Source organism: Haliotis asinina, chromosome 8 (genome assembly GCF_037392515.1).
Source record: "Haliotis asinina isolate JCU_RB_2024 chromosome 8, JCU_Hal_asi_v2, whole genome shotgun sequence".
NCBI classification, from domain to species: domain Eukaryota; kingdom Metazoa; phylum Mollusca; class Gastropoda; order Lepetellida; family Haliotidae; genus Haliotis; species Haliotis asinina.
The window spans coordinates 58,456,181-58,469,228 of record NC_090287.1 but is presented as its reverse complement, the minus strand read 5'-3'; the positions used below and the strand labels follow the sequence as shown (position 1 = coordinate 58,469,228).

The 13,048-nt window shown below is 38.9% G+C and overlaps 1 protein-coding gene across 1 annotated transcript in view; it reads right to left on the bottom strand.

The window, feature by feature from the left end:
• The window catches only part of LOC137293498 (serine/threonine-protein phosphatase 4 regulatory subunit 4-like), an 80,605-nt gene that overhangs the window by 21,413 nt on the left and 46,144 nt on the right, over nt 1-13,048 (bottom strand). The window contains exons 3-11 of the mRNA XM_067824072.1: nt 7,689-7,836; nt 6,538-6,611; nt 3,796-3,902; nt 2,918-3,025; nt 2,543-2,664; nt 2,263-2,385; nt 1,683-1,801; nt 1,288-1,365; nt 7-126 (exon numbers count right to left, since the gene is read on the bottom strand). Of these exons, the coding sequence (XP_067680173.1) occupies nt 7-126; nt 1,288-1,365; nt 1,683-1,801; nt 2,263-2,385; nt 2,543-2,664; nt 2,918-3,025; nt 3,796-3,902; nt 6,538-6,611; nt 7,689-7,836 (999 nt within the window). The remainder of the gene's footprint in view (nt 1-6; nt 127-1,287; nt 1,366-1,682; nt 1,802-2,262; nt 2,386-2,542; nt 2,665-2,917; nt 3,026-3,795; nt 3,903-6,537; nt 6,612-7,688; nt 7,837-13,048) is intronic.

Here is a 13,048-nt window from a genome sequence, read left to right as displayed (position 1 = left end):
TCGTACCTCATGGAATCCACTGGCAGTGGTCCGCCTCACTAGGATGTGCGGATCCTTGCACAAACCACTGAAGGTGGAGAACAGCTCTGACTTGAAAGAACGTGGTCCAACAAATAACACCATCGCCTGAAGTAAATACAACATGTTTCAACACATTTACTGACTTACAACATTTGAATTTACAGACGACAACCACTTTCAGTACTGACAGGGTTGCAGTAAGAACGTCAGGATCCTTCTGCACTAGTTGACCCCCCATGCCTCTGATGATATCAAGCCTGTGTAAAAGTATGCGAGTTCCGACTGACATAGGACGAAGCTCACTTTGTAAAAGTAGGCTCAGGATTGAAGGTCTAATGTATATGAGTGACTGAAAATTGTTCTATCAAAATTCCATCAATTTTGTCTCACATCATGTGACAACCTTACAGATTTCAGGTGTCAGAGTTGCCACTTTGTTTAAGGGGCTTCAATTCATTGTGCAGAATTGCTTCCCATGGGCACATGAGAACTTTTGGACTATGGGTTCAAATACCCGATAGCTATGATCATATTTTTATGTTATGAGTACAATCCCTGCACTCGTTGTTTTCATCAATGTGGAAATCTTTCAGACATACATCACTTTGGTCTTTCTCAGCATAAATTAACATGTGGTAACATAACTAGAACACACATCAAAGCAGCTTTATACCCAACTTACGGAGGAATTCAACCTGTAGCTTAAGCCATATCAGCAATATGGCTACCCCATCTAGATAGAATGAAATGCCATTCCAGCTCACACTCAGCCAACATTCACACAAAGGCTATCAGATTCTGACACAAAGGCTATCAGATGCTGACACAAAGGCTATCAGATGCTGATACAAAGGCTATCAGATGCTGATACAAAGGCTATCAGATGCTGACACAAAGGCTATCAGATGCTGACACAAAGGCTATCAGATGCTGACACAAAGGCTATCAGATGCTGACACAAAGGCTATCAGATGCTGACACAAAGGCTATCAGATTCTGAGACAAAGGCTATCAGATGCTGACACAAAGGCTATCAGATGCTGACACAAAGGCTATCAGATGCTGACACAAAGGCTATCAGATGCTGACACAAAGGCTATCAGATGCTGACACAAAGGCTATCAGATGCTGACACAAAGGCTGATAGCTTACCTATTGGAGAAGCACATAATGTCCATGATAATGCCGTTAAGGACAAATAATAAAGTAATCAGGCTAGACCAGCTACCTCCATGGAGGCACTAGACAATGGTGTCCAGAACTTACAGGGAAGTTGTAGGCACAGTTCTTCCTACACTCCAAAAATTGGTCCTCCTCTGCAAACAGGTCTGGGATGGCCATTTGCTGTAACACAAACACATCTTGGAGATAGTCCCATGGAACAGGTCCATTTTACAGTATGTTTTCCTTTGTAACAGGACATTTACTCAATGAACTAATCACTGTCACTTCAATTCCATTGTTACCTAACACGTGGTGCTAGTGTACCTTCATAGAGTTATCTTGACTGGCAAGATGCGGGAGAAAAGTGAAATCTGAGATAAAATCCAATTATCACTGGAAACCAAAAAACTTGGAACTCCTACAGGATCAACAAAAAGAGAAGCATTACATTCTCCTTGTTCAGGTACTTGCATCTAGTGTATGATATGTGATCCCACCTTGGAGGGTGATTCCTTGTCGGCGTCCTTGGAGCCCTTGTTTTTCTCTGACAGCCCAACCCGACACATCTTCCTGAAGTAGTCCACGAACCAATGCTTCTGATCTTCCGACAGATTTACTGTAACGTAAGGAATGATTACACAATGCCATTTAGAACGTGGTCAAATGTACACTAATGTAATATTAGCCATTACACTTTTTTAGTAAAGTACAAATTCTAGTCCTTTTGAGTTTGAGTCCTATCCGGAATTCGAACCCAAACACAAGGAATCTCTGAATATCAATGTTTAAACATTTAGAGTGACCACAATCACATACCTATTCCATCCATTTTTCACCAAATGCTATTCCAGGCCATCTCTTACAATACTACCTGTAGAAAACCCTCTTTAGCATCCAGCATTGACATCTGAATTGTGTAGCCCTCAGATGGGATTACTTTGAAAAACATTTAGCAGGCTCTGCAAGGCAGTCAGTTATAATAAGGATGAGAACTTTCCCATCACCCTTACTCAACTTAACTAAATTTCTCCATATCTTTTCTTTTAAAACATGTCTCCAATAGTTTACCAACCATACCTGACAAGCCATGGCATAGACGACCTAGTTGCCTAGCAACCACAGGAAGTGTCGAGTCCTCAGCCAGCATTGCCTGTTGGCAGAACTTTGTCACCAGTGGAATGATTGTTGTAATACAGGTATCTGTTAAAAATAATGAATATCAAATTCAGAACACACTGACATAATCCACGGCAATGACAGTCCAGACACAAAAACCATATAAGCAGCTTTGAGTGAAGAACGATGCATCAAATGAAGAGATTTTTCGGAACAAGTTGCATCTGTTTGGCGTACATACCATCATCCAACAGGCTGAGTATACTGACAACTGTCTCCAGTCCTGTGATGCGAACATAACTCTCCTCATCATTTGTCAACTCCACCAGCTCTGGGAGTATTGCACTTTTGGTTGCTTCAAGGCTGAAAAGTGTGAATCAGAAAACTGGAGGTCATGCACAGATGGTACATATTTACAGTCACATGCAATATTGATGGTACAAGTACCAAAGAACAACAGCATCTACAGACACCTAACTTATCAGCAATGTTGAGAGAATGATGCGCTGATCAGTAATAATGCAGCTGTTGGCACTAAAAAGTAGCACCTACCCACACCTCACAATGAGAATAGCTGTAGCAGCTCCTTAAAGAGACCCATACGGTCAGTACCTACCCGAGGCCCCTGGCCACTGGGTCCAGCTGCTGACACATGCATCCTCGCACTTCGTAATCCACATCTTGACACAGAGACTGTACCACTGGTAGGATTTCCTTCTTGATTCTGTAAGTACAGAGAAAAGTCAGCTGTGAAATGAAGTCAAAAGGATAGAGGAATAATGGCAGAGAGATTCAGCTTGGATACAAGACAAGCAGATGGTCGATTTGGACAGAGGCAAAAGTATATGGTCAGCTCTCATAATCATCTCATGAGTCACGGGAAGTTCACCCCACTGAGAAAAGGGATGGTCACTAAGACAGAGGACAGTCACCAATACAGAGAACACAGGACATTGACATTGAAATTGAGCTTTGACAGGAGGTCATGGTAAGCTGAGACAGTTGACAAGGACGTGACAACCTGGTCAGTGGGCTGGTAGATTGAGCTTGAACAGGACAATAATATGAGGTGAGTGAGTTGGAATTTTCTGCTGGATTTGACAGGGAAGTCCCACTAGGACAGGGTAGAAATCAGAAAAAAAGTCAACTGTGACAGAGAACAGGAATATTCACTTTGGACAGTGGACAATAAGATTCAGTGGGAAGAGAAAAATGGGAAAAAGGATGCACAGGATATAAAATTGTCAAACAGAAATAACATTAGCCTTTACTTTATGCAACATCGTATCTAGCACACCAATCTTACTGACCCATGTGTCATCCTTCAGTTCAAAGTGAAGGTCAGTTTCACACACCCATGCGAGCTGTGTGTACATCAAATTTGTCACAGCAACCACATCCATCATAAACTACTAACACCTCTCTCAATGTAGTCAATTCGCTGCCCATATTATTTTCCATATATTCATCTACAATATGTTACCCTGTACGTACATGAAGGGTTCAAATTTGGTTGCGATCTTGCCAAGTATCTTGCAGCAGGAGAGTCGAGCCTGGACGGACTGTGATAGCTGACCTTTGGCCACTGCTATTGTCAAAACCTTAAAACAACAAAGCTGAAGATCAGACACGGACACATACATTGCTATTCTGGAGAGTCTGAGGATCATAACCTGAACATATATATGACGAGTTTCATGTTATCTAAAATATATTCCATATATTCATGGACTGGCGTATTCTGTCAAAATGTTATGCCTGACAGACATGGAAATTGAAAGTAAACATACAGGCATGAATGTTCCACAAGGAAAAACATGTCACTGCAACAGACAGCTGGTTACTGAATTGTATTAATAGCCTATCAGTTTTTCATAAAGTATTCAAATATGGAAACCATAATTCAGCATACATTTTTATGACTGAGAACATTCACATGTGAGCAAGAGTCACCTAACTCCATGAGATACGTACCATATGTACAAATATTTTAAATATTTTCTTTTATTTATCATTGAACAAGCAAGTGAACCTGAGACAGTCTCATACATCCTGAACCTTAACATATCCCGCAGTGTTCTGTCCTTACTCTAATGCTATCACCCCATATGAAGCAAGTCTAGATTTCTCCACAGCTTCTGAATCTGATATCTCACTGTATTGAGCTCTTTTCAAAATTAAATGGTTTGGGTTATTTCTAACAAAGTTGTAGGTTATCAAAGATCAAATATTAGTCTAGTACAAAATGGTGCATTACTGGCAATACCTTGTTATATCTGCTGTGTGTTGCTTAAAATTAGTGATGTCACTGAATAAACTTTACAATTCAAACAAAATTTTGTTCAGGGCCACCCTCTTGTTCATCAGGCATAATGTGATACAAACTGTATCATGACAAGTATATCAAGATATTATCACATTGCAGTATTTCATTGCATGCAGCCCAATTTTATCATTGAATATTTTACACTTCTTGTAATCTTTGTCACTCGTCTTGATACATGTTTCAAGACTGATTATCTCTTTACAAGTTGTTTAAAATTGATAACAGTAATTAATCACTAACAAGAACAGTTCCACTACAGTTTACGGCCGTAGACCAAGTGTTGATTATCGTGAATCACCTTGTACAGCTGTAGCAGCCATATTGGACATGTTTATTGCCTTTGATTTGTTGAAACGGTATGACCAAGAACAAAGGCTGTCAACACAAGGCACATCATATCCAAGAAAACGTGTTCTCACACATGATAAAATAAATACTTTATGGTTTCAACGCTCATAAATTTATCAAAATGAAACACGAAACATGAAAATAAATTACACAATCTTCCCTCAAGACATGTGTCATAGCTTTCCAAAACTAGCACTGTTCTATAGCACTAGAGTGCTTTATCTTGTTGCCAACACATGGCTGATAGACCATTGTTAATGAAATTCAACATCACATGGCGTTTCGGGTACAGCAATATCAATGTAAAGGTCTGAAAATATCACAAGTGTCTACAATATCAGACATTGGTGCCCTGAGGATTCCCCATGTTTGATGAAATCAGCTGACATTTACTCAAGACGATATGAAGCCATGTGGGTTGTATCCCACCACTGCTGGCTGAACACCCTGTGCCCAAGATGACTGGGTATGGCTGAAGGTGGGTGCAGGGAAGGGGAACTAGATGAGGTTATAATTACCTCATTTTGTTCACCTGAACAGATTGACTAACGCTTAGGCCCTGAATATATATAATTTAGATTGTAAGAAATAAACCCACTCAGATTGAAAAGGAGCCCTAGAACCTGGGGAAATCTAGACATGCTTTATTTAGGACTCCAGCATTGAAGAAGTGGGCTAGTGTGTGTGTGTGAGTGTGTGTGTGCGAGTGTGCGAGCGTGCGTGCGTGCATGCATGCATGCATATCTGTGTCTGTGTGTCTGTGTCTGTGTGTGTCTGTGTGTGTAGGGAAAGTAATGCGGTTCTGGAACTCTGAGACTGATTACTGAACAGAGAGTACATGAAAAGATGCTAGTGCTGTGTTGTATAATTTCATGCCTTATCATAAAATATTGATGGTGATGATGATTGTAGATTTTGAAACCCAGAAAATACCCTCTAAAGAAAAGAGTCAGCCTTTGTAAATGTTACAATTTCAGTAATCATGTTTTCAGGTAGTAACAATACAACTGAATATCACTTCAAACAGAAAATGACCTCGTAAATTGCAATACAAAATTCCACATGTGAAAATAATTGCTGTGTTTTAATGGTGTCTGTTAATGGCTCTGTCCAGCACTGAGATAGGTTGAAACTGAATTAAAAGTTCTAAAAGCTGACTCTGACTTGGAGATGTGCCAAACTAGAGAGTTAAAGCATCTATTTTGTAACATTTGGGCTGCAAAAAGGGTAAGATGTTGGGATAAGTGACAGAAACACTTCACTCCATTCAGGTGGAATGACGAACATAACACACTTGTGTCAACATCACCTTTCAGCTGTAAAAATCATCACTGCAATACACATAGCAATATATGTACTATTGCAATTTTTGCCATACACAACTCCGGACAACAGCACCCAACTGTGATGTGAAAAATCACTCCCTACAATAGCAACATGATATATCTGGTAACTGCATGTGTTAAATATCACATGTGAGGTACCATGTCTCTCAACACCAGGAATATGCTTGTGAGACACAGTCGAAGGAAGCTGGATTGACATAAAATACAGGTACTCACATCTGACTTGATGACATCTTTAGGCAGCAGGTCGATGACATCCAGCAGCGTGTCCAGCCAGGCTGCAGCAACATCTATGACATCACAACACACATTTCAGAACATCACTACAAAATAGTTATCGTTTCTTGCTTTACAAATAAAGAGAAAGGCACACAATCAAATTGTTGAAATGTTGATTCTTGTTTAATGCTTCACTCAAAGTATTACAGCTATATGTCAGCTGTCAGTAAACAATCGAGTCCAAGGACTGATGTCACGAACATCAATCTACACAACTGGGATACATTGACATGTGTCAACCCAGTTACCGAGGCAGACCACCCGATCTCATCAGTCGCCTTTTACAACAAGCATGGGTTACTCAGAAGACCAATTCTATCACAGATCTTCATGAGCCAATCAAATGGAATTTTTTAATAACACATCATCCGATATATCCTGCAAGCAAGCTAAAAACGCACATATTGTTCTTCAGACATTGATTTGATATCTTTTTAACATCTGTCAAAAATACCATTCCAAAAAAGGAGAGGATATTCGATTTACAAGATTGATAAATCCAAATGATGAAGTCAAGTAGGAAATAGATGTTGAAGAGAAATTAATGGAAAATGTGACAATTTATTCTATTTCTTTGGAAATGTTTTATCTGTATGGATATATATAACTATTTCTCATATGCATTGGCATTGGCTAATGGTATGCATGCAAAATGGAATTTCCCCTACTGGTATTACACATGGTATACATAAAAGGACATATTTTGTGTTGTGTTGCTAAAGCCTTTAAATGCATTTAACGTGTAACTGTTTTATTTTTCAGAGAAGTCAACACTGAATAGTGTACTCTACTACAAAAAACAAAAGATTGTGAATGGACATCTCGCGTTAGCTTACAAATAGATTCTGGAATTCCCCATGTGAAACAAAAACTGTAAGTGCTTGCACAAAACGATCATGTTACATTCAAGTGTGTGTGACATAATTCAAATGATTCCACATGCATATTTATTTTAAATGGAGAAAAAAAGCATTTGTTACCAAACATGATCACAAAAATCTGCATCGTGAGGACGCACTCTGCATTTGTTCAATCTTATAAGTTACATATCGGAAGTTGTGAGCTGGTGTTCTGGCTAACTTGTGTACCTGGGTCCTTGCTGTCCACGCTGCCCAGAATAGTCTGGAGGAATGTAGAGGCGTAGTTGTGGATGGGGACCAGCTCCCGCTGCAGGATCTGCAGGAACGCAGAAGATGCGGCCAACTGCATCTCTGTCTGGGCCACATGCAGCACCTCCTGGAACGACACAGTACATTTGATGGTATATATGATATATGTATATATGTAGTCAGATGTATATGTGTAGGATATACTCATGTCCATTGCATGAATACTTCTACTCCAGTCAGATGCATATGTGTAGGATACAGTCATGTCCATTGTATACAGCCTATACTTCAGTCAGATGCATATGTGTAGGATACAGTCATGTCCATTGTATACAGCCTATACTTCAGTCAGATGCATATGTGTAGGATACAGTCATGTCCATTGTATACAGCCTATACTTCAGTCAGATGCATATGTCTAGGATATACTCATGTCCATTGTATACAGCATACACTCCAGTCAGATGCATATGTCTAGTATATACTTCAGGGTATATACTATAGTCAGTTGTACATATGAAGGATATGCTCTAGTCCAATCAGTATACGAAACTGCGTCTGCCCAGTGGCCTGCTGCTTGCTTGTTTTATGGTGGGCATATAACAATATTTTGTAGTCTGCCCGGTGAGCCAATACATTTTCCAAGGGTATATATTTGGCCATGTCACTGACTACGGGAAATATTTCGAATATAATTTACAAATGTGGTAACTAGATGATGTCAGTTCGAATCCCGGATGGGACTCAACTAAAAAAGTACTAGAATTTGTACTTTACCAAGAACGTGTAATCCAAAATATAACATGTTACATCTGACCACTCCCTAAATGGCATTGTGTAATCATAACATTATTTATTGGCTGAAAGCATTCTCTAGACCAGTCACATTTAGTGTTAGATAAATGGGTAGGTTGATGGGTAGGGTGTGGGTTCAATTTCCGGATGGGACTCAACTCGATAAGTACTAGAATTTGTACTTTACAATGAAAGTGTAATCCCACATATAACATGTGTTACAATGAATAATGTTGTTCTTTTCTCTGCTTTTCTGATTCAGATGGAAGTGACAAGTGAATAAACAGTTGCCACCAAGTTATGATTCTATTAAATTTGCTTTTGCACATGTTTCAATTTACCTCACTACAAGTAATTCATCAATTACTTTATTTTAACACCATATCTCAATTTCCTGCTTTTAATACGGGGCTGATTACATGTTAACAGGGCCAGCAACATTTTAAAGTTATCAGCCCTGTGGGATTCTTGGCTTTTTTCAGGAGTTTCATACGCTGGTCATATGTGTACATGAGAGATATGCTCCAATGACATACACCTTCACACATACCTGAACAAAAAAATCTCTGTATATCTGCACAGAGATGATATACAAGGTTTTGGGTGCGTTTAACATACTCAAGTTGTACACTTGTGATATTCTTGAATCAGCCATTTATTTATTCAGAACATCTCTGTATTTTTTTATCAATGAATTGTATTAAAAATATCATTTAAGCTTGTTTACACAACTTCAGCAATGGAGTGACACTCACAACACTCAAACATGCTGCACCCAAGAAGATGGTTCTCAGGAAGATAGCACACAAAGATCTGGAACCAGTGTGCAAACTCAACACATGCACCAGGGCAGAAAGGTCTTTGAAAAGCAGGTAGACGGAGCTTGATGAAATATTTTGGTAGAATTGAAAATAACACGTGAACTGTTATGACAATATCTGGTTCCAGTTTGTGTATCAACATCACTTCAACAAACATGATATATACATGATTACATCCAGCGCTATTTCAAGAACATGCAGGAAATCAACCTATCTTGGAAATAATATTTGGCTTTCTGGGGGATGTGTTTCCACAACTGTAGCGGCAGAAGACCTGCCCCACCTGTTACAGCTACAGGCGTCACAGGATCCATGTTGTGTCTCCTCAAACCCTCCGCACAAACACATCGCTTCTACAACACTGAAACTGATACCTTTCCTCTCTGACGTGCTCAAGACACTAAACCAATTATATCTCCAAGCAATTTTACCTATTCAGGTGTATGTTATTTCATCATCATCACAAGAATGTTGAAAAAAATGGAATAATGAGACTAAGTACGGTAGAACATGTCCAAAACAAACACGTCACATATCGTGCACCTGACTCATGTCTCGGCCTGGCAACCATTCTGTCCAGAAATATCCTACAACAAGGAAGAATATCTGGTGAAGGTAGGTTTCTTTATTTGATTCAGTATGTCATACAGAAGACTAATTGAATAACCTCTGATGTTGATGTTATGTTATTGCAGAGATAAGGTGTTTGTTGGAGCTGAGAATGGCAGGCAGCCAAACAATTAGGTGTTTCTGGGGCACTAAGACAGGATAATGCTGTACTCGTTCCCAGGGCACTTTTCGTGATTCCTTGTCAGTCAGCATGAATCTCACATACTAAAATCAGGATTTAATGTAACTGATAGTGTCAGTCACATCACTATCATACAAGGAAACAAAGGCAGTTGTTATTTCCACCAGCTTAACACCAGATCTACTGGGCTACAAGTGAATCAGTCAAATCAACCAGATACAAGGTTCCTAATACATATATTCACCATGATCAAATGGACGACGTTCAACTGGTTTTACATGTCTGGATCTTCAAGGATATTTCTGATTATTTCAATACATCTGAACTTGACAGTAGGATTTACAAGGCTACCATAACACATATCCAGACAGTGTTTGAAATTAATGTCGGTCCTCAGGCCACAGCTTTTGTGTTATCTGTCCTTATGTCCGACAGGTATTTCCAACCCCAATAGGAAACAGTATTATTTCCATATCAAAATATAGGGCCTTCACATTTTTATCAGGACACAATATACTATATGGTTCGTGGCCCTTATGGCCTGCAGCTTTTCAGGGTTAAGGGCAAACAATGCATCAAGATCTACCGGTCTAGCATCACACACATCAGTCTGGTACAAGGCTGCTAATAGTTATCTGTACTACATCAACACCAGACCTAAAGGGCTACTATCGGTCACATCAACCAGATACAAGGCTACTAGTAGTTATATCCATCAGATCTACTGGACTACCGTCATTCACAACTGGCTTAATATCTGGATCTTCTAGGATATTTCTGATCCTTTCAATTCATTTGAACTTAACATCAGGATGTATTAAGCTATCATCTGTCACATGTTCCTAGCAGAGAGCTATATAAGCTATTTCTCCCTGATTCTGATGCTAAAATTTACAAGGCTACATCACTGAGGGTAGCCATGCTTCTAATCTGCACTAAATGTTCTATCTTTATAATTAGACAAGTCAGTACTTGATAATGACAAAGCATGATAAATATTTATTTGATAAAAGAATTCCAAATTAACCCAGCTATGAATTCCTTAAGGACATGAGCAATTCAACAAAATGATCACAGCAACAGGACAACTGTTACTACATTTATTTCAACACAGGTATTTGCAGCCCTTAGTAAATTCTGCAGAATGTGGAGTGGATAACACTAAGTAATATCAACATATAAAGCGTACATTATGATTTACCATCATCATCAGATATATCAAGATGAAGAGAACTAACTTAATCAGCCAGATCTACTGTCCACTAGGCTTAGACTAAATGCCTGTGAATAACATTAACATACAAAGCTACCAACTGTAATATCACCATGGACAACACTATGATTTACCAGCATCATTGCAAGATAAGAAGATGCAGAAGAAGTAGAAGAAGAAGTGCAAGAAGATACATCAACAAGATGAAGATTGCCACCTTGGCTGTCCACTATACATAGACCATGCCTGTCACTAACATCAACATACATAAATATTATACAACAAAGGTCAACACTATGATTTACCAGCATTATCATCTAATATATTAACAAGATGAAAAGAATTATCTTCATCAGCAAGATCTACTGTCCACTACAAATAGTCCAAATACCTTTAACTAACAACATACAAACCTAGCACTTGTTATACCATCAAAGACGACAGTACGATTCACCAGCATCATCTTCAGATATATCAACAACATGAAGAGAATTAACTTCATCAGCCAGATCTACTGTCCACAATACACAGACCAAATGCCAAACCAACCCATCAGCACAAGCACGTGTTGACAAATCAAGCATCAGTACATCTAAAGACCTTCATTGCCTGATATGCCATGGTTCTGAGATGAGGTGTAAAACCATATAGAATGTTTGTTTTTCACGGAATGTAAGGAAAAGGAATCTGAGCGAGGAGATCTCCATGATGAGCTTCCAGATTCCCAGATAATCTGGCGCCACCATTTTCTCTGATCAAGACCAGCCCTCTCCTACACCCGCCCTCCCACAGTACCTGACCTCTCGTCCAGGTAAACACACTAAATGGAAGCTCCAAATACTAACAGGTACTGGAATAGTGTATACGAGCAATGCTTACATGAGAAAATCAGTGGGATTTTTATCTGCTACAGACAAGATTACTCCCAAAAGTGCAACGTAAGAAATCCTTGCTATTTGGAGACATGTTAACATTCATAATGACTAGTCAAAATGCAAGACTGATGCCGAGAAACTTCCAATCCCAATTTTTTAGCAGCATGAATCTACTTATCCATTCAAAATTTCTTCAAAATGTAACATAAGTTTTCCTCCAAACTGGCACATCTGTTTTTAGCTGTAACATCAAACAAGCAAAGCTCATAAATTGTCATTGTTAAACAGACTTTGCCAAATTTAGCTCTTTACCTTCCAGGAAAAACTGGAAGCTTCCAGTTGGTAATGATGCTGAAGATGGCCAATTCATCTATTTTCTACTCTTCTACCATGTCTCGTACAGGTAAAGTTTGTAAAAAATATTCCCAGACAGAGTTTATAAATGAAACAACGTGATTACACATTGCAGTTTCTTCAGTATTTCTGTTCCCTCTTCTGTGTCTGACAAGATAAATGTACAAATATAAACATTGTCTTAACATGAATGTAATAGCTTACCACCTAAATTTTTGACTGAGTAATTTTCATCAAATCTTATATCAGAATATTTTTTAAAATTTTAAAACAGTTACCAACAATGAGATGTCTAAACTGCCTTGAAATTACATCAGGGTGCATTGTCTCTTGATGATTAGTACCGGTGATCAAAGACCAATCCATTAGACTGACAATGGCAGGAACACCATACTGATGGAGATCTCATCTCAGCCTCCAGAACAAAATGGCTAGACTACTCTACTACCGTTCTAATGAAATAAAGCCTGGACCCCTAAAATACATACAATTACTCCTGCAAGCGAATTCTACTTGCAATAGGAATTTTC